Below are 23,495 nucleotides of genomic sequence, written 5' to 3' on the forward strand. Positions count from 1 at the left end.
TGAGATTGCACATTGTTTGTTTTCTGATTCTTTCCATTTATTTCGATAATAAAACTTACCAGAGCGTAGAACAGTGGGTGTAGTCACTCGCTTTCCATTGACGTAAATCTCAGCTCCCTCACAGGGATCCAGAATAACATTTCCTATTGGAGAAATGGAGAGGTGGCAGCATTAGAAGTGACATGGTAATGATGTCTAAAAAAAAAGTAAACATATACTGTACCGTATATATATGACTTAAATCTTATAAAATGTTTAGCTTTACAGTGTTTGTGGAACAGACTAAAAGATACATTTATTTTCATGCAAGCCTTTACCTTCTCCCAGGGGGCCTGTAGTGCTGCTGAAGGTGCAGTGTTCATCTTCGATAAAATGGCCACTTAGGACAATGTCCTGTCTTGACTTAGCGTCGTCACGGCCAACTCTGGGGGGAAATAAATTAACCACTGTATCAGGTTAAGCCTATAAAAGATATCTTCATATAAAACTTCAAATACTGTTTGCCTAATAAACAAACTATTCAAATATAATGCACTTTTTACACATTATGTACAGAGAGAGAGAGAGAGAGAGTATAGTAAGTCTTACTTGGTGATGCCTTCTTTTATGTAGTATAGAAGACACTCAGACATCAGTGGGTCTTCATTTAGATTCACTAGATGAGGGGTCTAAGACAGACAACAGAAACCTTCACTTTGCTACTTTGTGTGAGACAGCAATAACTACAGTATTTCAGTAACATTCCAGTGTTACCAGGGTGTACAGTACAGTGTATCTGACCTTTTTGGGAGAGAAAACGCCTACAGTGCCTCCATCTTCTCTCATGGCCACGCCCATCTCTGCCAGAAGAGCCTCTCTGCAGTGAGCAGAGAACAACTGTCAGTGGAACTAATAATAATAATAATAATAATAACTAGAACTGCACTCTGTCCAGTGCCTACTTGCGCGCGCATTCCGCGCAAGTACTGTCGACTGTCAACTGCCTGTCAATGGTGACGTAATTAGTAATTACGATACGCAGTTCTAGTTAAATACTAAAGTCGGGTTATAACTGACGTGATGTGACGTAATTACAAAATGTTTCAATATTGGTTAGCTAACAGGTAACGTATGTCATGTATATGTAAGTTGTATGAATAATGTAAGTTGTAAGTTGAAAAGTAGTATATTGTGGTCACACTTGGGTTGTTTTAAATGCGTATGCCGTGGTATATAGACTGGTTTTGAGTGTGTGACGTAATTGTTGCCACGGATACGGGAAGCTGCGGGGCGTCACCCCATTGATGTCGCAGCGATGTCACCATAGGAGTAGAACTATAGGAAGAAGGCGCCTAGAAGGATACAACGCAGATTAAGATCGATACTGGTGATACTACTAACCCCGTTACTAAGATCATTCTTCAAGAGCTTGCTATTTCTACTGAACCCACGTAACCAGGCCCCAGATTCTACTGCGAACCTTGGTCATAGTAATGAAGCTATGTATGACGGGATATAACTGGCTTTCGATGGTGACGTAATAAAAGGTAGTTTTCAGATTACATACATGTATACATAGAGGCATTACCTTTAATCCACCCGGCCGACACTGAAACATATCTTTATCCCCCAGATGTCTTGACTGTCTGAACTAATTTGGAAAGCCCTACCTAGTTAAATAAAAATTCAATGAAGAAAAGTAACTACTATCACCATCTATGTGCACTGGCAAGTGGGTACAACAATGAACGATTCGGGTAGAAGAGCTTGCTGCACCTTAAGGTATGTGCCTGGTGTGTTGACATTTCAGACCTACCTCTCCATGCGAATGGACTCAGTACGTCTCAGCTTCTCTTCCCAGGTCTCGTTAAGTTCAGCAATGATTTTCTCTGTTTCCTGTTGGCGAGGCGAAGACAGTTTAAGTTGAAACTTGAAAGCATGCACGCCAATCTGCTTTCTCTCTTCTGCGATGCAGGGAATCCAACAATCCAATGCCTGCGCACAGTGCATACTGCGCTGGAAACGTCACACACTAGTGCAACCGAGTTTAACCAATTAAGCCCATGTACTTAGCTGTCCAGAGTCCCCCAGGGGTCTATAGTACGCTCTTTTTTCCATCTATACTGAATATCATGTCAAGGTGCAACAACTTCTGAGCTGGTAGATCTGCTATTTTTGCTGAATGCTTGCCTATTATGACTTCCTGTCGCTAAGTTTTATGTGGTTAAATAAGAATGAAAATTGAATTTTTCTGTTCGACCCAGCTGCATCTGATTTGTATTAAACACTCCTCATGTTAGTCTTGTTCCCTAGTCAGTCCTCCTTGTCAAGTCATTGTTTGGCATCACTTCGTGTGAGTTTGTGGTTTCTGTACACCAATTTCAAAACACCAAACCATGGGGTTTGATCACTACCTGCCCGGCTGTCCTGCTTTTGGGTCCTCATCTCACTAGAATGTGAAACTTACTTGTTCTCTGGTCTACTCTACCCATCGTCTTCACCCACCTCTCCTTCTTTGGGCCTCTCCAACCAAAACCAGTGTTTTTATCCTACCGTCCTGCCTACCTTGAGCCTCTCGATGGCCTCCTCGCTGGCCGGGCTGAAGATGCGGTCGTGCAGGTTGCTGATGGAGCCGGCCCGGCTGGACAGTGCCGAGAGAGAGGGGGAGGGACTCATCCCTGTCATGGCATTGGTCACTGTGGAGAGATCACCACCTTGAATGGCAGCGTGGCGATTATTCACAAAGTTCTTGTAATCGCACAGGTCTGCCAGAGAAGAGAGGCGATGCATGGACGAGGATGAAAAGAGAAGGGAGGACGCACAGACAAACGAACGGAAGGAAGGAAGGAGAGAGCAAAAAAGGCCAGGAAAGTAAGGAGAAACATTTGGTAGGGGGTGCAGAGAAGAACACGCGGAGAGACGAATAAAAGGGGGACAAAGGAGGGTGGGGAGGAGTACAAAAAGAAGAAGAAAACAGCTCAAATAATGGATCATAGAAGCGCAGGTAGATTGCTTACCAAAGCCAATGCAGAGAGAGAGAGAATAGAGCAATTGAGCAAATCAAATTGGTGGGGCAAACAATGCAATGTAGACTAAAGAAATTAAATCAAAAAATGTCCTTTGACATCGAAATGCAATGTACAATTACATACACATACATTCATCAAGCATTGTTACACCTGATCACAAGCAGAAACAAACAAACCAAAATAATTTACATGAATCTGTTACACACGGAGAGAATTTAGTTTAGTATATATTCATTTTAAAGAATGTGACCCCGGATGGGAGTCACATCAATGCATTGGAAGGGAGGGGAGCACCAAGCTATTGGCAGTAGAGTTGCATTTGAAAAAGCCTGACTCATGGCTGCTTCTACAGGACTAGTGGAGCGCTATGGACTTCCAATTAGCTACCCTACACACAGAACCAGAGCACAGGAGAGAAGAGAGCTTCAGGGAGATCTAAAATGGCGTCCTCCTGTTGAAACTTGAAATAAACATATTTCTCCAGGCACGTGAAACTGGACTGAACACCACTGCTGCCTTGCTTATAGTAGACTTAACCTTTTTGCTATTCCGACAATTGACTGGAATATTAAGAATTAGGTGTTACAGATTTGGTACAGAAGTATGATCAGGAAGATTAAGATTATAAATTCCCAGCTTGTTGGATTTGTGTTTACTGTACACAGTACTATAGCAATAATAATCAAATCATTTTAACATGACTGACTATAAAACATAAAATGACATAAATTAGTATTACCATGATAACTAGAACAGTAATTTTAGCACATTGTGATTTTCAAAAATGTAAAGTGCGTTATAAATCAAATGCATTACCGTATTATCATTATTATTATTATTCCAATCATGGAATACAGCATACAGTTTGATCGTGATCGATCAGATTTGACGTAGCCCTACATGTTTAGGAATGGATTTATATTTTGTTTGTTCATTGTTTGCTCTGCAGCCCAGTGGTTCTGGGTGTGGGTTGTTAGTTAGGCAGGTCTCTGTGGTGTGGTGCAAGCTGGCTGCAGATTCATTTTTACAGTATTATAGTTGCAAAGCGCAGGCTTGCCCGGCTTATACACACATTTCAAACCAGTGATGACAGGGCCGGTGCCTCGATATGCTGATAGGATAGAGGAGAGATAATAAGAATGGGTGTGAGATTCACTCACACAAATAAACCTCATCCTCTCGTTTGTGTCTTTAGGGGACGCGTTCACACATCGGACACAGCTGTCTCCTCAGTGTGTCCTGTGTCTTCTGTGTGTCGCAAGCTCGCAATTCATTTTCAATGGGAGTCACATGGTTTGATGACACAACCGTGTTGTGTCATTGCGAGCTTGCGACACACAGAAGACACAGGACACACTGAGGAGACAGCTGTGTCTCAGGTGGGAACGGCCCCTATAAGCAAAGGTGTGTGTGTGTGTGTGTGTGTGTGTGTGTGTGTGTGTGTGTGTGTGTGTGTGTGTGTGTGTGTGTGTGTGTGTGTGTGTGTGTGTGTGTGTGTGTGTGTGTGCGTGCATGCGTGCGTGCAGTGCTTCCATGTGCGTACAGTGCCTGTGTGGCATGCATATATACACGTATCTGTAGTCTGTACGTGTGTATGTGTGCACAAATGTGTGTTCACATATGCCTGTGGGTGTACAGAACAATGTATGCGTTAGTACAGCGCTTACTCTCTATGATGTCACCCAGGCCTTGAGCGTACAGCAGGTCTCTGAGTCGAGACACCTCCTCCTTCAGTTCGCGCACCAGACGGTTGTTAGGGTCTTCATTGATCACTGCATTACAGCGGATCTGCTTGGCACGGTCAGCATACCTGCACAGCAATCAACATTTAACAGACCGCAGATGCCGAGGAGCTTAACATGGCTGCTTTCAATTTACAATTTAGGCATTTAGCAGACGCTCTTAATCCAGAGCGATTTATTTATCTTTATTGGGCAAGAACAAAAATCATCCTTCATCATATTATATTATATAAAGTCACAACACCAAATTTGATGAGGCTTTTTTTTTTTAAATATAAGGTTTTCTTAATTTCCTGAAAAATATATATTTTTAATTTCCTGAACAATGAACATTTTGGAGTTACGTGCAGGTTTCTTCCCGAGAGAAGAGCTACAGTATACTTTATTTTAGTAATAAGAAAGTACGTTAATGTTGCTGGATTAAATACAATTAAAAAAATACACGTTTTTGGTTGACAGCAAACGAAATGTGGTTTTCCAGAGAAAAGCTGGAAGTTGAGAGAGTTAAAGAGGTGTTTTCTCACCTCAGGGTACTGAGGGTCTCGTCGTAGTTGATGTCAGCAGGGCTGAGGGCAGCTATCATAGCTGTACGAGAGTTCCCTCCTAGCACACAGGAAGTAAGACCACAAATTATTATTAGAACTATTATAACAAATATAAAAATTTATTAAGAAAAATATATATTACTAATTTAGAAAGAACATCTGATTCCAACAAAAGACAATATTGAGCTTAGAATGAAGAGGAGACAAGACTCCAGTGATAAAGAAAATGTCATTGTTGAGCTATTATCCACAGTGAGAGAAGAGGAATAAACAGAATGGACCCTTATGGGTTTTTGTCTCTGACTTAAATGAACACTCCGGTTTTACTGCGTGCACGACGTGCGTACCTAGGTTCTCCCTCAGCAGCCAGGTCAGAACTGAGTCTCTGTAGGGAACGAAAGTTTCCACCTTCTTTTTCTTCTTGTTCTGAACACATTAACACAATCATTTCACAAAGAATGAATTACCGGTAGTTCAAAATGAGGTACAATTCTGTCTGTCTGAATTGAGTGGTTATACTGTACACAGTACTATGTAGTATAGCTTACCTTGTTCGGCGGAGCAGAGTCCTGCATATGTGTTGGTGGGAATAAAGGTTGTAAAATGAAGCTTGTTACTTGAACCAAAGCAAGTATAGGCCTACCAATGTAAAGGAAGAATGTTTTGAAAAAGACTGTAAGGGACGTCTCTCACCACTTCAGCCAAAGCAGAGATTACTTTCCCAAGCGTAGTCAGAGATTTGTTAATATTTGCTCCTTCCTGGAAATTAGAAGGGGAAAAAAAGATTTAGAGGACAATGAAACCAGCTAGACTGATTGCGACCGCATTTACTATGAAAACCTGCATCTCCCGTCACTTAGTCACACCTCCATATATGGTCATGCCTCGTGACACCATGCCTCCATATATAGTCACGCCTCGTGACATCACGCCTCCATATATGGTCACGCCTCGTGACATCACGTCTCGTGACACGTCGCACCACCATATATGGCCGTCTCCATATATGAAGACATACGACACTGACCATCATCATCATTATCCCTTTCATGCCCATATATGGAGATTCCTGATGCCATGATGACACATTGAGGTTAGACAGCACACTCTATGTTGCATTGGAAACTCCTTATGTTATGGCTGAGTCATGGTGACATGAGTGTGATATCAGAGGCCTCCCTTTGGAAGATGTGTGCGCGGATATGAATGGCTGCGCAAATCGGCGTCGTTAGGCAACACTAATAATTGTGTTGTGTGTGATGTTACACCGTGGCTTATATAAGGCGCAGATAAATTGAAAAGTTAGTTAAGGACGGAACGAGACTTCGTGGCCCCTCACTGCCAGAGAAGAGACAAGAGAAGAGAGATGTTGCATTGGACGGTGACCAAAGTCAAAAGCCCAAATGGTCTTTCTGCCGCTGTAGCGGTAGGAGACATCATGTACTGCTTTGGGGGAAAGGGTGTCCATGGCCAATGCAGTGATCATCACATTGACGTGAATGTCTTCAACATGTTGTCTTTAATCTGGACGAGGTTGACCCCAGTGACACCTGGAAAAGGAGACCATCCCCTTGAAGTTCCCTCCCGGCGCTCTGGCCATACTGCTGTGCTGGTAGGAGGTATCGTCTACATCTGGGGAGGATATGACTACACACGCGGCCAGTACTGCAACAAGCTTTACGCGTTTGATGTCGAAGGCCACAGGTGGTTGAAGCCCGAGGTTTCCGGGACCGTTCCAATGGGGAGGTTACACCACTCAGCCTGTGTCTTGGGGGGAGGTTACACCACTCAGCCTGTGTCTTGGGGACCGTTCCAATGGGGAGGTTACACCACTCAGCCTGTGTCTTGGGGGGAGGTTACACCACTCAGCCTGTGTCTTGGGGACCGTTCCAATGGGGAGGTTACACCACTCAGCCTGTGTCTTGGACCGTTCCAATGGGGAGGTTACACCACTCAGCCTGTGTCTTGGACCGTTCCAATGGGGAGGTTACACCACTCAGCCTGTGTCTTGGGGACCGTTCCAATGGGGAGGTTACACCACTCAGCCTGTGTCTTGGGGGGAGGTTACACCACTCAGCCTGTGTCTTGGACCGTTCCAATGGGGAGGTTACACCACTCAGCCTGTGTCTTGGACCGTTCCAATGGGGAGGTTACACCACTCAGCCTGTGTCTTGGGGACCGTTCCAATGGGGAGGTTACACCACTCAGCCTGTGTCTTGGGGGGAGGTTACACCACTCAGCCTGTGTCTTGGACCGTTCCAATGGGGAGGTTACACCACTCAGCCTGTGTCTTGGGGGGAGGTTACACCACTCAGCCTGTGTCTTGGACCGTTCCAATGGGGAGGTTACACCACTCAGCCTGTGTCTTGGACCGTTCCAATGGGGAGGTTACACCACTCAGCCTGTGTCTTGGGGACCGTTCCAATGGGGAGGTTACACCACTCAGCCTGTGTCTTGGGGGGAGGTTACACCACTCAGCCTGTGTCTTGGACCGTTCCAATGGGGAGGTTACACCACTCAGCCTGTGTCTTGGGGGGAGGTTACACCACTCAGCCTGTGTCTTGGACCGTTCCAATGGGGAGGTTACACCACTCAGCCTGTGTCTTGGACCGTTCCAATGGGGAGGTTACACCACTCAGCCTGTGTCTTGGACCGTTCCAATGGGGAGGTTACACCACTCAGCCTGTGTCTTGGGGACCGTTCCAATGGGGAGGTTACACCACTCAGCCTGTGTCTTGGGGGGAGGTTACACCACTCAGCCTGTGTCTTGGACCGTTCCAATGGGGAGGTTACACCACTCAGCCTGTGTCTTGGGGGGAGGTTACACCACTCAGCCTGTGTCTTGGACCGTTCCAATGGGGAGGTTACACCACTCAGCCTGTGTCTTGGACCGTTCCAATGGGGAGGTTACACCACTCAGCCTGTGTCTTGGGGACCGTTCCAATGGGGAGGTTACACCACTCAGCCTGTGTCTTGGGGGGAGGTTACACCACTCAGCCTGTGTCTTGGACCGTTCCAATGGGGAGGTTACACCACTCAGCCTGTGTCTTGGACCGTTCCAATGGGGAGGTTACACCACTCAGCCTGTGTCTTGGGGACCGTTCCAATGGGGAGGTTACACCACTCAGCCTGTGTCTTGGGGACCGTTCCAATGGGGAGGTTACACCACTCAGCCTGTGTCTTGGGGGGAGGTTACACCACTCAGCCTGTGTCTTGGACCGTTCCAATGGGGAGGTTACACCACTCAGCCTGTGTCTTGGACCGTTCCAATGGGGAGGTTACACCACTCAGCCTGTGTCTTGGGGACCGTTCCAATGGGGAGGTTACACCACTCAGCCTGTGTCTTGGGGAGGTTACACCACTCAGCCTGTGTCTTGGGGAAGGTCATGTATGTCCACGGAGGATTGAACCAGCTGACTACTAGTCTCACTAATGACATCCACACGTTGGACACCACCACAATGGTCTGGTCTTCGATAAACACCCACGGCACCCCACCACCTGATTCGTACTGTCACTCTGCCTCCATCATCGGGACCAAGATGTTTGTATTTGGGGGCATGGGTGATCACGGCCACTACAGCGCCATCAGAGTGTTTGATACAGAGACCAACTCCTGGCTGAGTAGCGCACCTTCTGCACAGGTTCTTCCGGAAGCACGCTGTGATCATTCATCCTTTACTTACAACGGAGAGCTGTACATCTATGGTGGCAAGGCCTCTTCTTGGCAGGCCTTCGATGATCTGTGGAAATTCAAACCTGAGACCTTCTCATGGAAGTTGGTTGAGCTCAAAGAGAGATGTCCAATGTGCTGTAGCGTGGTGGAAGATCGTATCACGGGCTTTGGACACATGGCACCCGAACACGTGTACATGTTGGATTTGTCCTCGTCAGAGGATGTTTGCGAGCCATTGGATTTGTCCTCGTCAGAGGATGTTTGCGAGCCATTGGATTTGTCCTCGTCAGAGGATGTTATGGAGCCAGTCGTCAGAGAGAGGCCCAAGGGGGAGGTGGTAGAGCCGTCTGGGAGCCGGTGTGTGTTGAGTTAATTCAAAAGATTCAAAGAAAATTACAAAAGAATCACAACTTTGTCTATGTGAACACAATTGGCTCGTGTTCGGGGGAGGGAAGCCGGGCGGGGGAGGGTGATGTTGGTCATTGCACATCCTACGGGCTGGGGGGGGGTGAGAGTGTTGGGCGGGAGGAGTAGGATGACAGCAGTGACAACACAGAAATGTGTGTGGGGAATAACGACTAAAATGGGGAGAAAAGGGGGGAGGGGTACAATTGATTGCCCTACTCTAAATAAAAAAATAAAAAATCACATTGAAAACAATTCCAATATATATATTATTGTGACCGAAGGTTGCGTTTACTATATGAAAACCAGCATCTCCCGTCCGTTAGTTAGTTGGTTACCCATGTTTCCATTATGGTATCGCGCCTCGTGACATCTCGTGACATCATGGAGACCCTTGGATCTCCTGCTGGGTCACAACGTACCTCAGAGACACTGATGGGGCTGCGTTCGAAAGCGTCTTTCAAAAGGTAACCTCTACCAGTCATGTCTTTATAAACAGAGAGACACAACGGTAACGATCAAGTGGACACCACAGCAATGGAAATCCGACCCGTGTCTAACAGTGACGGCGAAGAATAGAGTTCTCAACAGGGCCGACAATTAAGGTCTGGCCCTACCTGGGCCCGAACTGGGGTGGCCCGAAGCCCCATCTGGCCACACATTTTACGCCCTACCCGGCCCGAAAACGTGAAAAATAATCCATATATGTGAACACGTGAATTAAAAAAAGACAAGAAAAGAAGAAAAACATAAATATGGGATGCCCTAATACAACACCTGTTATGCCCATATATGGAGGTCCCTGATGTCATCAATATTTTGCCCATACATGGGAATGTTAATATATGACCATATACGTCAATTAAAAAAGAGAAAAAAGGGTCTGGGCCGTGGCTCAGAGGTCCAGACGGTCAGCGGTCCATAGTCAGCTGATAGTCATGCCAAAGCGCCAGAGCTTGCCCAGCACTCTGCCGTCACCCAGGCAGATACGTGCACGCGACCTCGCCCTCAGGGCGTCTTACTGGTTATTATTATTATTGCTATAGAAAGATTCAGATGTTCTATGACCCAAAACTGCAGAAATACAATACACATATATATCTTTAAAATGAGAATTCTCTCACCTTGAGTCTGGTTCCTTTGGCTCCTGTTGAGTCAGCTCTCTCACTGCCAGCGAGGTCCACGAGACTGATTTTACTGACCTGTGATCCAACATAACAGCAGGAGAATTCATTAACTTGTAAAAACAATCAATATAACAACTGGCCTCGAGACAGTACTACAAGACATAATGTGATTATGCATTCATTTAAAAACACCCTCATGCATGCAGGTAACAACACACAGATGGCCTCAAACAGCTTATTAAAAGTGATAAAAACCATCATAGCAATCTGCGTCAGAGACGCTATAGTTAATCAGATTTTATGCAATAGTATTTAGTTGCTATTCAGACCTCCACTGATTCATGACAGGAATATAAATGGATCAGTTATATCATTTCGACTTCATTTTTCTGTACAAAGCAGACTGCGGCACTGCACTAGTTTATTTTGTTTTTATTTATTTTTATGTGATAGGGAGCAATGCTACAGTACAATTATCTCATAGGCTTCTGGTTTCAGAGCTTTCTGCTGTTTATGGAGCTATCTCTGTGTATTTCCAGGTTTCTGGGTAGAAAATAAATACGATATTTGGCGTTTACTCATTACATTATTATTAGCTCAATGTGTTCGACTTCTGCGACGTGAGGTAGCCATGTCTAATTAATATTTATGTTTGTTTCATATTTGTATTAGTGAGACGTGGTTTCCTCAGCTGTTCTTTCATTGCTGACGAGTAGAGAGACAGGCTCCACCGCTTCCGTGTTTTCCTCGGTTTTACTGGTTCTCTTCGTCTCGAAACAGACATTTCTCCGCCAAAAGCAACGTGCATGTGAGCGTGTGTGTGTATGTGACCGTGTGTGTCCATGTGTGTGTATACACCGCACACACCACACACACACACTCCGGACAGGCGGACACACACACACACACACACACACACACACACAGACACACACAGCTGATAGCTCCCAGCGCCGTGTGTCCCCAGCAGATCAAACACAGCAGTCTTTGATCTGCTGGGGGACACACGGCGCTGTGGGAACCTCTTGAAATACTCTCTAAAACCTTGAAATGTTTTTTACTTCAGCTCTCTGTGGCGTTGACTCAGAATATAATGATATGCGCGCTGCACTCTGCCCCCTCCCACAACAACGGATAACCACGCCTACTACGGTACATTTTATGTTTCTTTTCATTTCTCAATTCTGATCAAATAAATGATGAGGGGGGGGGGTCCATTTGAGGTGTGACACAGTTTTGCTTACGCCGTATTTTATACTTCGTCGAATATTAACGGCGTCACTCCAAAAACGTGAAAATAGCTAACCTAAAATCTCACAGTGCATCCCAAAGCAACACCCTGTGAGCTGATACTGATCTTTTTTTGCTATTTGTGAAAATAATGTTTGACTATAGTGGCAAAATAGGGACTCTGAAAGTGGTTACTGCCATCTTTGCCACTGAGAATCACAAGTGAAAAACACATTTCAATGTTTTAGACTAGAGAGTATTTTAAGAAGCTCCCATTGGACTTGCAGTCTCACTGTACCTTTTCTGAAGTGTTGTCACTATCCATGTCATGTTTCTTTTGGGTGAAGATAATGTTGAAGACGGCATGGGATCTGCTGCTTGTCTCGTTCATGTTGGTGGCTGCCACCGTCCTGGGGGAGAGCGGAAACGTATTGCGTTGTACACATTGCACGAAATCTGTTTCACTAACGGTTAGCAGCCAGGGGTGCCCAAAAGGTAGATTGCTGTGCAGGTAGGCTGTGCAGGTAGATCACATGGCATGGTCCTAAAATTTTATTTAAATGTTTTTGCATCTGCCACTTGAATTAAGGTGACTTGATTGATTGACATCTAAAAGGGCCTGTCAGCTCAAACACGCAATGCAATACTTTGTTTTCAAGAGTGTTGTACACAAACATCAGCATACAAAAAAACGTACCAATTAATTTTTTCCCTCTATTTCCAAAGCCCCCTCATGTACATTTTTAAACAAATATCAGCGATGGGATCATCATTTCTTTGGTGGTAGATCTCGCTGAGCCTGTCATTTTGAAAGTGGCTCTCAAGTCAAAAAAGTGTGGTCATCCCTCTATCCATTCATTTAAAACCCATCTTTTGTCATCCACCCATCCCAGCAATGATCAATCAATCAATCAATCAATCAACCAATCAATCAATCAGCAATTTCATATAATCATGCCACTATTACTGTAAATCACACAACTTTCCCTAAACACAGCTTATCAGACCAATTATGACATCATGGCTTTGATTTCTGCTCATGATGTACAACTGAGTATACCAGATCTCTCTTGGTGGTGTCCACTGGTATTAATATAAAAGAATATATATGATATTAAACAATTCAATGGAAAAACAACTCTCTATCCCTTTCTCTGTACTAGGTATTAACAACGGTCTCCCTTTTCCTTTTTTCCATAATGTTATATAATGGTCAAAAACAGTTAAAGAGATGCAGCCATCCACTGTTACCTGGCCTTGTTTCCTGACTCCATCAGGTACTGGATGTCAACGTAGGATGTGACGGCTAGCTTGGACAAATCCTCTACGTACGGTCCCATCAGGGGATGTTCTCTCACACGTAGGTTCCCTTTGTTTTTGGGGTTCAGCAGGTCCCGCACACGCTCACAATAGATCTCCATGTAGCTCACCTAGTGGGTGAAAGAGTCATTAGGAACATGGACGACTACTCACAGGAAGAAATAGGCATTATGTCCTAGTCGGTGACTTAGAAACCCCACCAGAAGTATGAAGCAAAATGCACACAATGTGAATATGGATGAAGAGGTTGACACCACTCACCTCCACAGAATAGGACTTGGAGTTGTCATTGCAGCTATTATTAATCTTGGTAAAAAGGTCCTCGCACAGCTGAAAAACAAGTGAACATTATGGTGCTGTAGCTATTTCCATCTTGTTTTGTTTTTTATCCTTTTCATTTGCACAATTATCAGATATAATCTTCAGTGACATAAGGTGATTATAAAAAGAATATGCTTTGTGTTATACCAGAGGGATGATTCCTTCCTGGTCCTTTTCCTGTCGTCCCATCATAGTGTAGCTCTTTCCAGATCCGGTCTGGCCGTAAGCAAAAATACACACATTGTATCCTTCAAAGGCATGGAGAAGCATCTCTTCTCCGATGTCCTTGTACACCTGCACCTGGGATGCATAATTGATGTCCTCAGGCTGCAGGGAGAGAAAATAGATACAAGATTAAAGATGTTAGGTACAGTCTGAAAAAAAGATCAATGCAAACCAAAAAGCATTACAAGAACACCTAAATTCAACTCACCGTTGTGTGTGACCAGTAGGAGTAATCAAAGTTGAAACTCTTGTTCTCTTTTGGCTGTTTGGGGTTCAGGATTGCTAAAATGACACAAAGAAAGGCAAGCACATATTAGAGGCATCAGCAAAATGATTGCCTTTCATGGCTATAATTTAAACAACACTAGGTTTATGGCTAATTTAATATGATGAGGTGAGGTAGCCTACTATATGCATTTATTAGCCTTTTATGTGGGGTCCACATAAAACACAATATTCTCTGCAGAATATTGTGACATCTTGGCACCCACTTTTGGGTCCTGACCCACTAGTTGAGAAACACAATTAAAGAGCCTAGTTAATTTGCTGGTGGCCAGAAATATGCTGTTATACAGCCTGTAAATTCTTCATTAAATATTAAGAACCCAGTAAAGTCAAATTACACATTTCTAACTCAGAGAGTGATTGATATAGGCACAAATGGACCCTTATGGGTGTACCTGACTACATCATTACATTCTCATAGTTATATGAACACTGTTTGTGGTAGCAGAGAAAGCAAACTACCGCTAACAGCATAACAGCATGAATCCTCCAATCTCATTTCGACAAACAATCTTTCTTTTATGCCAGAGGTGAAGGTAGGAATGAATAGGGCCACTACAGAGGTTCACACACACATACAGTATGCACACACACACACACACACACACACACACGCACACACACACACACACACACACACACACACACACACACACACACACACACACACACACACACACACACACACACACACACACACACACACACACACACACACACACAGCCTCAGGGTAGAAGCTCATTTGGGTTCAAGCTGACTGCAATGCAATGCATCATCATGTGGAAAATTAAAGTACAGTAGTGGTGGGCTGGATCATTTCAGACAAGATTGATAAACTCTGTACACTGCTGGGAAAGATATAGTTTGAACACAACGCAGCAAGAAGAATGAAGATGAATTGTTAACCACTGGAAATTATGCACCTTGTCCTTATGTTGATCAAGTCACAAGATGAAACAATTGAAGCCTTAACTACAAGAACCCTATTATCAATCCTAGCGTCCCCACTGTGAGATTGTGAGCTTGGTATTTTTGCATTTACATGGTTAAATTGCAGCTTCTTCGACACAAGAATGAGGTCATCAAAACACAGGCTCAGAGCTTCCGGAGTGGCACAAGAAATATGCCATGAGTCTTTATCTCTCCCCCTCATTTCTCACACATGCATGCATACTCCCGTCAGCTGACCCGTGTCTGGGCGCATCAGGCAGAAACAAGGAGGCCTTTTGCTCGCTGCAGCTTGAGAGATGAGAGGCAAACGCTTAGAGGTCACTACATCACGCACGCACGCACACACGCACACTGACAGGCTACAGAAGCCAGCCCTGACAGAAGCCCTTGTTTGTTTTCTCTGGCTGACTGATACATGGTGGCTGCATGCCCCACTGTCTGTTTCTGTGAGGCAAGCTTCCCAACACAAGTAAGACAAGACAAGTAAATGTGGTGGAACATTGAAGGGGCTTCAATATAAATCAGTGATATGTACAAAATTGAACATGACTGTGAACTTGTCAACGATTTGATTTTACCTTCGTAATGCTCTCATCTCTCACACTAATGGCTGCTTTATCAAATTCTATCAATAATTAAGATGAACCTGCGTGAAGGGTGGTACAGGTTAGCATACTGGAGTCTTACATGTACAGTAAATGCTCCCACCACGACAAGGAGTCATCAATATAGATGTTGTTGTTTGTGGTATATTTACGTCCCATCAAATCCAATGCTTCCCTGTATATTTACATCTTTAGGTCTTTATAGTGGTTTATGATACATCGTGGCTGTAATGCAACATGCATTATAGGTTGCTAGCAGTAAACAGGCCCTGTTGCCTTGACCAAGATGGCTGCTCCATAAACTTCTGTGTAAACAGCGATCGTAAAACGCTTTTTTCTCTGAATCCTTTTAACTTGTTTAACTTAATTTGTTTAACTTGTTTAAGTAGAATTGACTGACTGCATATTGACTACAATAATGTCAATAAATTAAAACAAATGAAAACAAATCTCCACAGTTAAATAGCTAGGTACATTTACAGTTATATAATCTAATATTAACTGTATGTATGGTGCTTGACTTCAGCAAAAGGATAAATAATAATAGACATTATGATAGTTTCTTTCCTGCAACAAAAGTGAATGTTTATGCTATTGATTTGTGATTTAGTTTTCTGCAGTTGGCCCACTTTTATTTTGTTGTTATTGGCGTGAATGACGAAGCCCTTTGACCATAAATGCAAAGTTAACTATAAAAAGTGCCCTTCTGGGCACAAGTCTCCACCAGGAGGATAGGAGTGTGTGTGATGTTTGGCAAAATGCGTCTCGATTACAGACATCATATGACTTATATAAACAATGTGTTTTGCAGAAATTGGCCTCATGGTGGCGCTATAACTGGCAGATGTGGCGTGATGCAGGGAAGGGATGTTTTTTCCATGGCCTCTAGCCTCTAGGGAGTGTGCATGCAAAGTTGTATACACAGATCGATGCAGTTATAGGTAAAAACAGGAATTGCCCTGTTATAGTGCCACCGTGAGGCTGATTTGGGGGAAAAATGAGTGGCATGTCATCCTCTGCCTTGTGGAAATGTGCGTATAATTTCACGGAAATTACACACTGTGTTTGTGATTTGTGGCATTTTGTTCAAAATGGACCAATCATGTGAGCTTTGGAAGCCAATCTTAGCCAATCAGGATGGAAGATGGGAAATGGTGCAGATCCGTGTTGATCATATGACTATGGAGATAGTGTATACCGAATTTTGTGATGTATGGATAAAATGTGTATGAGTAATCTACAGAAATGTGTCTTGCCAAAATCTGCCTCATGGTGGCGCTATAACAGGCCGTTGGGGAATATTTGGGGCAGAGGTTCGTCGTTGGCATCCAGGGAGTGTGTGTGCACAGTTTGGCATGGATCGGGCCAACGGTGCCGGAGATTAGCTGGGAACGGACGGACGGACGGACGGACGGACGGACGGACGGACGGACGGAAGGACGGACGGAGTGCAAAACATACTCTCTCCTCATGCCTTCGTCCTGGTGGAGACAATAAAGGCTCATACATACTCCAGTTTTTGGTGATAGGTTATCACCGTTTTACGTGATAGCTTATCACCTAAAACGGTGATAAGAGTTTGGGGCCATCATACTCGCGGTGATGTCATTAAGGATTGACACCGCCTCCCTGTGGTTTACCCAACTTCTAGACCAATCAGTGAACGGGGAGTGAAAAGACTTACTCTGATAGTAAAAACAGAGAGATGGGTCTGTGTCCGCGGTGATAGCTAATCATCACCGCGACTGACGTAATGGTGTAGTTTTCCAACCCTTTAAAAACTACACCGCGGTGGTGATAAGCGATCACCAAAAACTGGAGTATGTATAGCCTTTAATTGTGCCAATAATTCACACAAAGCCTCTGGCTAGGGGCCCCTAAGGGCCTTCTAGGTCTGTGTAGTAATCTATCCCCTGATCATCATACTTACTTGTTGTGTTCCCTGTCATCTGAATGATGCACTTGCTGTCCTTGCCCGTCTCTCTGGAGTTGAAGGGCCTGACCCTCACCGCCACCTTGACCGAAGCCCCCGACATACTGCTGCTGGGAGGGGGACGCTGTCACTAACAATGGGGAGCTGCTTTACTCTGGCACACACACCTGGAGAAATATAGACACATGGAATGTTAGACTGGTGGTCAACTGTCCACCGGTCTAATCTCATACCGTCACCAGTAATGGACTATTGGTATTGGGTCATATAGCCTATAGACTGATATACAGTATATATAAGAGAAGAGACATGCTTTGTATTGCACTATAGCCATACATAATTCATCATTCTGTGCTACTCTTATTATGCACAAAACTGAAGGTGGTAGTCTTTACTGTAGGTCTAATCAGTTTCACAATAGGCCTATAGTTTTTTTAGCTGGTAGGCCTATAAATCTGCATTGTGTTTTAGCCCAGCAGTCTATAGGCTACTTGTCTTTCAGTTTATTCTCAGCCTCCACGGGCACAGACCACAGTTTTGCTGCGACAGAAATAGGCAAATATTTTTGTTTATAGACCTGATTATTTCAAACGAGTATAGCCTACCTCAACTGTTGGATTCACCAGCTTTAATCTCCATTATTATCTTTTTTTAAAACATAATATAATTGAGCTAAAACAGAAGAGCCGAAAGATGCGGTGTTGTTGCTATTAGCCTTATATATAACTACTGAAATGGCCGCTTATTCTAGTATTCGCACGGTCCCTTTCCTCATATGGCGGCGGATGGATGAGGCTATGCGATGTAATGCAATCTCTGCTGCACCTTCACGGAGGCTGCGAGTCTGTGACGTCGCTACTCCTCTTTTCATAAACAACGATTTGTGTGCGTTTGTCGTGACTCGTGACAAATGAATAACGTCGACTTTCAACGCCGTACAGCTTTATAGATAAGGTGCGAAAAGCTAAATTTTACAGCCGGTGAAAAACAAACGCTAAATCAAAACCACTATCACTGTATGCGATACTGGATTTGTTACCATGCACTGTAAATGCGATGGTGTTTGGCAAACAAAAACATGGTGGATTCGTTTGACTCCTATAATTCTCTTGCACATACTAGCACTAGGCTAGGCTATGCTAGTGACCAGCTGGCTTCCCCGAAAAAGAAAGGGTAAAAGACAAGACACACTGACTGCATGGCGAAAGTAAATATTGTCACCTCCATCTTGTGTTGCCTGCCGCACCTCAAAGAGGCAGCAACGCAGCAGCAGCAGCAGCAGCTGAACAGGCCACTAGTAGTGTTTAACCATTCTCACTAGCCTGAACATAAATGCCACTTATTAACCAAGTCAGTTACATCAACACTGCAACAGAAAGGAAGCTACAGCTGCATGGCAAACCTGGATTGTATTTGCATAGAGTACAAGCAATTTAAAGAGAATACCACAACCATTCTCATGTTGTTGATAAATAATGATGAACCTGGACATTAGATAAGGTACAACTTAAGAACCCTGTGTAATCAACATCCATGTCGCAGTGCCCTTATTCTCATGTTGTTTATCTGAGGGCCTCAAAATGGCCAACAACATACACACTGTCCATCCCAAAGAGTACCACCCCATTGCTGCCTCTGTTGCTGCGCCATGCCATGAAAAAACAACAGCATCATCAGAATGGAAACAAGGTGCTGGTCTTACCTCACACTCGACAACAGCAGAGGCTGAGTCCTCTGCCCGAGCTTAGCCCAAACGTTCCTGTGTCTTGCTTCCTCCCGTCTATTGTGTTCCCTGATATGTTTGTTGTTTCGCTCGCTCCTTGATCAGCTAACAGCATCCCTTAGTTCATCCATGCATGTAGAATGCACCCCTGGCAAGAGAGAGGGGACAGAATGAGAGAGAGAGATAGAGAGAGACAGTGAGAGAAATAGAGAGAGAGAGAGAGAGAAAGAGAGAAAGAGAGAGAGAGAAGGGTGGGCCAGAGCCTGGCACACAGTGGTGCGTCAGTCACAGAAAAAGAGAGAGGGAGGTAGGGTAGGGAGGAGCAAGGTTTGGATGAATAAATACAGTATAATAGATGGATGGATGGATGCAGGAGGTGCTGAGCTTTTGAGAGAGGCCTCAGTCAGTGTGACGGGAAAATGGCCGCACAGGCCGAGTCAGGGATGCTATCGTAGGCAGCGATGACATCAGCAGCAGCATCATCATCATCATGTGGGGAGGCAGCCAGACAGCGATGCAGCACCCTGAGATGAAGCAGGGAGTGATGGAGGACATGGAGGGAGGGAGAGAGACAGGCAGAGGGGGGGGGGACCAGGATGAGAATGCAGGCTATAGTAGACAGTATCAGGAAAGGAGGGAGGGATGGAAAGAAAACAAGAGGAGAAAAAAAGGATGGTGAGGGCAGGAAAGAAAAGGTGTGTGCTGCTGAATGCAGAGAGGGTGGAAGAGGCTGGGGGAGAAATGGAGAGAATGGAAAGGAGACCGCCAGGCACCCGAGGGAGCCCCATCATGGTGAACAAACAACCCGAGAGGGGCCGAGAGTCCAAGACACATCAGATTAGCTGCAGTTAGCCTGTGTCTTTTGTTTCATATAGTAAGCAGTCCACCTCCCTAGGTGTTTTCTGTGTAGAGGCAGGCGGCTGAATAGCTGAGAGGAAGCCATACAGGAGGCGCAGAATTAGAGACGATTTCAGCAGGATTTTATGTACTTGTACTTGCACTTGTGGTTTGAGAAACAAGGGTCTGAGCAAAAACACTGTCGTCCACACATTCACCCACTTTATAACCAACTCACTGTTTCAATGAAAGATTGTCCCTTGCACTGATAATTGATAATATAATATAATCATTTAGGTCTGCAAACCAAATGTCACCCATGACATTTTATCGAATAAGCATTTAGTATTTAGTACAGAGCATTCAAGGCCTATACGGCTGTTGCAGGGAATGAGACTGGGTACGTTTGCATTGTGGGATGTCACTAACTAGTAACTAACCACCCTGCCACCTCCACATGATATGGAAGGTATACATTTAAGTTAAGAAAATAGGGCAACACGTTTTAGTTCAACTCAAGGATGATATGTATCAATAATGTGCAGGGTAATAGAAAAGTGAAACATAAAAGTCTTCCCAGACTCCTGCAGTGGGTTCTTCAAGGGATACAGAGCACAATGAGAAGGATCGAGGAAGAGAGAATGGAAAGGAGTCTATTCATTTTCCTTTGAGGCTGCTCCCAAACAAGGCAAACTACAGTGATTCCAACCATAAGTCTCCCTGCAATAAGACTGATAGGTGATTGGTCAATTGATTAATGGCTCATAATTGGGACTATAGCACTACAAACAGCACTTCCTATAACTCTAGAATCCTTTCAACCACATGCATGAACCATAATGCAATTTGGTTCCAGGGACCAGGCCCACCAAGGGCAAAGTTCATGGTTCAAACTATGGTTCTAGAGCTGTGAGATGGAGACAGCAGTACTTAAAATCACTAGCTGCAAGCACAAGTTTATTTAGTCTCACTTGATGAGTCAGTACAGCAGCTTGTAGGCTACCTATACCAAAAAGGTCTCTGTCCATGGTGCTGAATAGCCCTGCTGCCTCACATACTGTATTGCACAATGGAATGCATGGAATAATTAGGAATCCCCATAATACTTGGAAATAATGCACCATAACAATCGAACATGTGCCCACTTACAATCTAATCTAAAGCATTTTACTGTTGCTTTCGCCTTTCGGAATCGAGAAAACCACCTAACTCCATTTTTGAGGTTTTTGATATTTTTGCAAAAATCAGTGCTATTGAACACCCTTTACATCTGTGTGTTGTTTCGAAAATATTGAACCTAAAAATATTGAAGCTAACTCCACCACCTCTCCCCCTCATGCAAGTAATCAACAATATATAAAGTCACAACACCAACTTTGATGAGGCAGTATTGCTTTGTTTTCCAAATATACGGTTTTCTTCATTTGGAAAAATATTCTTTTTTCATTTTCAGACAAATGAACATTTTGGAGTTATGTGGTTTCTTCCCGACAGCAGAGATATATATATATTATGTTATTTATTATGCATAAGCAGTACATATATTCTGAATGATCAACTTCTACCGGTTTTTATTATCAGAAAAACACCATTGCACTGAAAAAGGGATGACGATGATGTCAGTATGAGATGATGTTATTCTATCAAGTGTTGTGTAAAAGAACCAACCTCCAATAAGCAAAAGACAGTTTTGATCACCATCTGCTGGACAGCCTGCACACATGCAGTGAGCATTACAATGCATGTCAATCCCTACAGTGGCACTTCTCAGTGATAGTGCCAGTATTTACAGTTTTTCACTATTGTTGTTAACACACAAAAAGTGAAAATTCGGCACAATTTGCATAAACTCAACTTCATGTATTTAATCGTTTGACACAATTTGCACTACTTCACACTCCCTTATCTGCATTAGACTCTGACTTCCCTTCTTTACACTCATCAATTACACATCACCTTGTTGTCCAAAGACTACACTTCTCCTGTGAAATCTCAAAGAATAAACCTACAACACACAACTATTCAAATCTCTACAGTATACTGTAACAAAATATATATACTTTTTTGGCTGCATATATTTTTGTATGCATATGTTTTATGTCAAATGGGGGAATGGCTTCACTTCAGTGTGCTTGGTAGAGTTCAGCAAATGCTTAGTTGTGTGTACTAAATGAATGGTACGTGTGTGTAATTTGAAAATATGGCTGTGTGTAACAAATGAAAACACGAATTCCATTTTGAGAACAGTTAAAAGATGGCAAAGAGTCATCTTGCAAAAGGAGTGTCAGGGTTTAGCCTTTTGTGTGTGAGGTTTTCAGTTTTGTGTGTGCAGTAACCCTGGCCTGGTAAACCTGGCATGGCGAACATTTTCAAAGAAATTCAAAAAGAACTAAAAAGAAAGTTCATAATATATTTCCGTTATCCATCAAGTAGCCATATAGAGTTTACTGTAGATTGATGGAGGTGGCCACATAGTACCCCGAGTTAATGTTAATTACAGTAAGACTCTCCCTGAGCTATATAGGAATAACCTATTTTAAAGCTGACATTCAAGCATCACACACTGGCACACTTGCTAGCAAATGTTACACATCACCACATTCACCAGACATAACAGGTGTCCTATAATTACAAACGTCAACTAGGTAAATGTTAGTATGTACACCCCCCCCCTCTCTCTCTCTCTCTCTTCCACCCCAATCCTCTCTACTCTCGTTGGTGAAATTTGAATGTTCCTCTCTGTAGTACAAAGGCCAATGTGAAGTAAACAGCACTGGGTCTCATTTATTTAGCCAGTGTAATTATTGACTATATTGGACAGGGAGAGAGCATTCTCTACTCATAATCTTCTTGTGGCATAATAGCTGAAGAAAAACCAGACAAAGCAAGCTGTGAAACTAACAACACTAGATGTTCAATTACTCCACTAAACAAATAATTAATCCTAATTCATACTTGGTTGTAGTGACACGGTCATACTTGAAAAGATGCCATCATGACTAAATAACTTTCCACTGCCAATAAATATATATTTAGATTTAATTGAAATCAAATCCAATTTAATTCAAGATAAATTAATCCAAATAAGTATATAATTCAGGATGTTTTACATTAATTTGTCCACATTCTGCATGGGAAGGAGTAGTGTTTTGAGGAACAATATTTCTAATCTAGGTCAAACAGCTTTGTAGAACTAAGAGGGGCCTCTTAGTTATAGGTGTATATACTGACCACCTGACTAGGAGGAAAAACAACATGTCTTATGGACATTGAGAGAGACAGGAAACTGTTGCAGAGAGGGGAAAGGACATGCAATACCATGTGTTGCATGTCCTTTCCCCTCTCTGCATCTCCAGTTGGAATCGAACTGCAGAATGTTTGATTTGGCAATTTTGGCTTGATGGTCAACACACTAGGCCTATCGGTCATTAACTGGCACATTCCCTGGATCAATAAAACATTAAAAAGGTATTCTGTTCTAGTGTGTAAAAAAGAGAGAGCCATTGTGCTTATAGAGAGATGTGTACGTGTGTGTTTGTGCACGTCTGTTTGCCTGCATGT

At 43.6% G+C, this 23,495-nt stretch overlaps 1 protein-coding gene across 1 annotated transcript in view; it reads right to left on the bottom strand.

Moving 5' to 3' along the window:
* Nucleotides 1–19,238, bottom strand: part of kif1ab (kinesin family member 1Ab) — a 45,965-nt gene extending 26,727 nt beyond the window's left edge. The window contains exons 1-19 of the mRNA XM_080778666.1: nucleotides 19,077–19,238; nucleotides 17,372–17,541; nucleotides 13,808–13,881; nucleotides 13,522–13,701; nucleotides 13,315–13,383; nucleotides 12,985–13,163; nucleotides 12,032–12,143; nucleotides 10,501–10,578; nucleotides 5,989–6,054; nucleotides 5,844–5,864; nucleotides 5,643–5,721; nucleotides 5,275–5,353; nucleotides 4,667–4,818; nucleotides 2,545–2,744; nucleotides 1,796–1,875; nucleotides 781–856; nucleotides 589–668; nucleotides 318–424; nucleotides 60–143 (exon numbers count right to left, since the gene is read on the bottom strand). Of these exons, the coding sequence (XP_080634792.1) occupies nucleotides 60–143; nucleotides 318–424; nucleotides 589–668; nucleotides 781–856; nucleotides 1,796–1,875; nucleotides 2,545–2,744; nucleotides 4,667–4,818; nucleotides 5,275–5,353; nucleotides 5,643–5,721; nucleotides 5,844–5,864; nucleotides 5,989–6,054; nucleotides 10,501–10,578; nucleotides 12,032–12,143; nucleotides 12,985–13,163; nucleotides 13,315–13,383; nucleotides 13,522–13,701; nucleotides 13,808–13,881; nucleotides 17,372–17,477 (1,822 nt within the window). The 5' untranslated portion in view covers nucleotides 17,478–17,541; nucleotides 19,077–19,238. The remainder of the gene's footprint in view (nucleotides 1–59; nucleotides 144–317; nucleotides 425–588; nucleotides 669–780; nucleotides 857–1,795; nucleotides 1,876–2,544; nucleotides 2,745–4,666; nucleotides 4,819–5,274; nucleotides 5,354–5,642; nucleotides 5,722–5,843; nucleotides 5,865–5,988; nucleotides 6,055–10,500; nucleotides 10,579–12,031; nucleotides 12,144–12,984; nucleotides 13,164–13,314; nucleotides 13,384–13,521; nucleotides 13,702–13,807; nucleotides 13,882–17,371; nucleotides 17,542–19,076) is intronic.
* Nucleotides 19,239–23,495: the final 4,257 nt, after the last annotated feature.

This window comes from Protomyctophum bolini, assembly GCF_963924005.1.
Source record: "Protomyctophum bolini genome assembly, chromosome: 12".
NCBI classification, from domain to species: Eukaryota; Metazoa; Chordata; class Actinopteri; order Myctophiformes; family Myctophidae; genus Protomyctophum; species Protomyctophum bolini.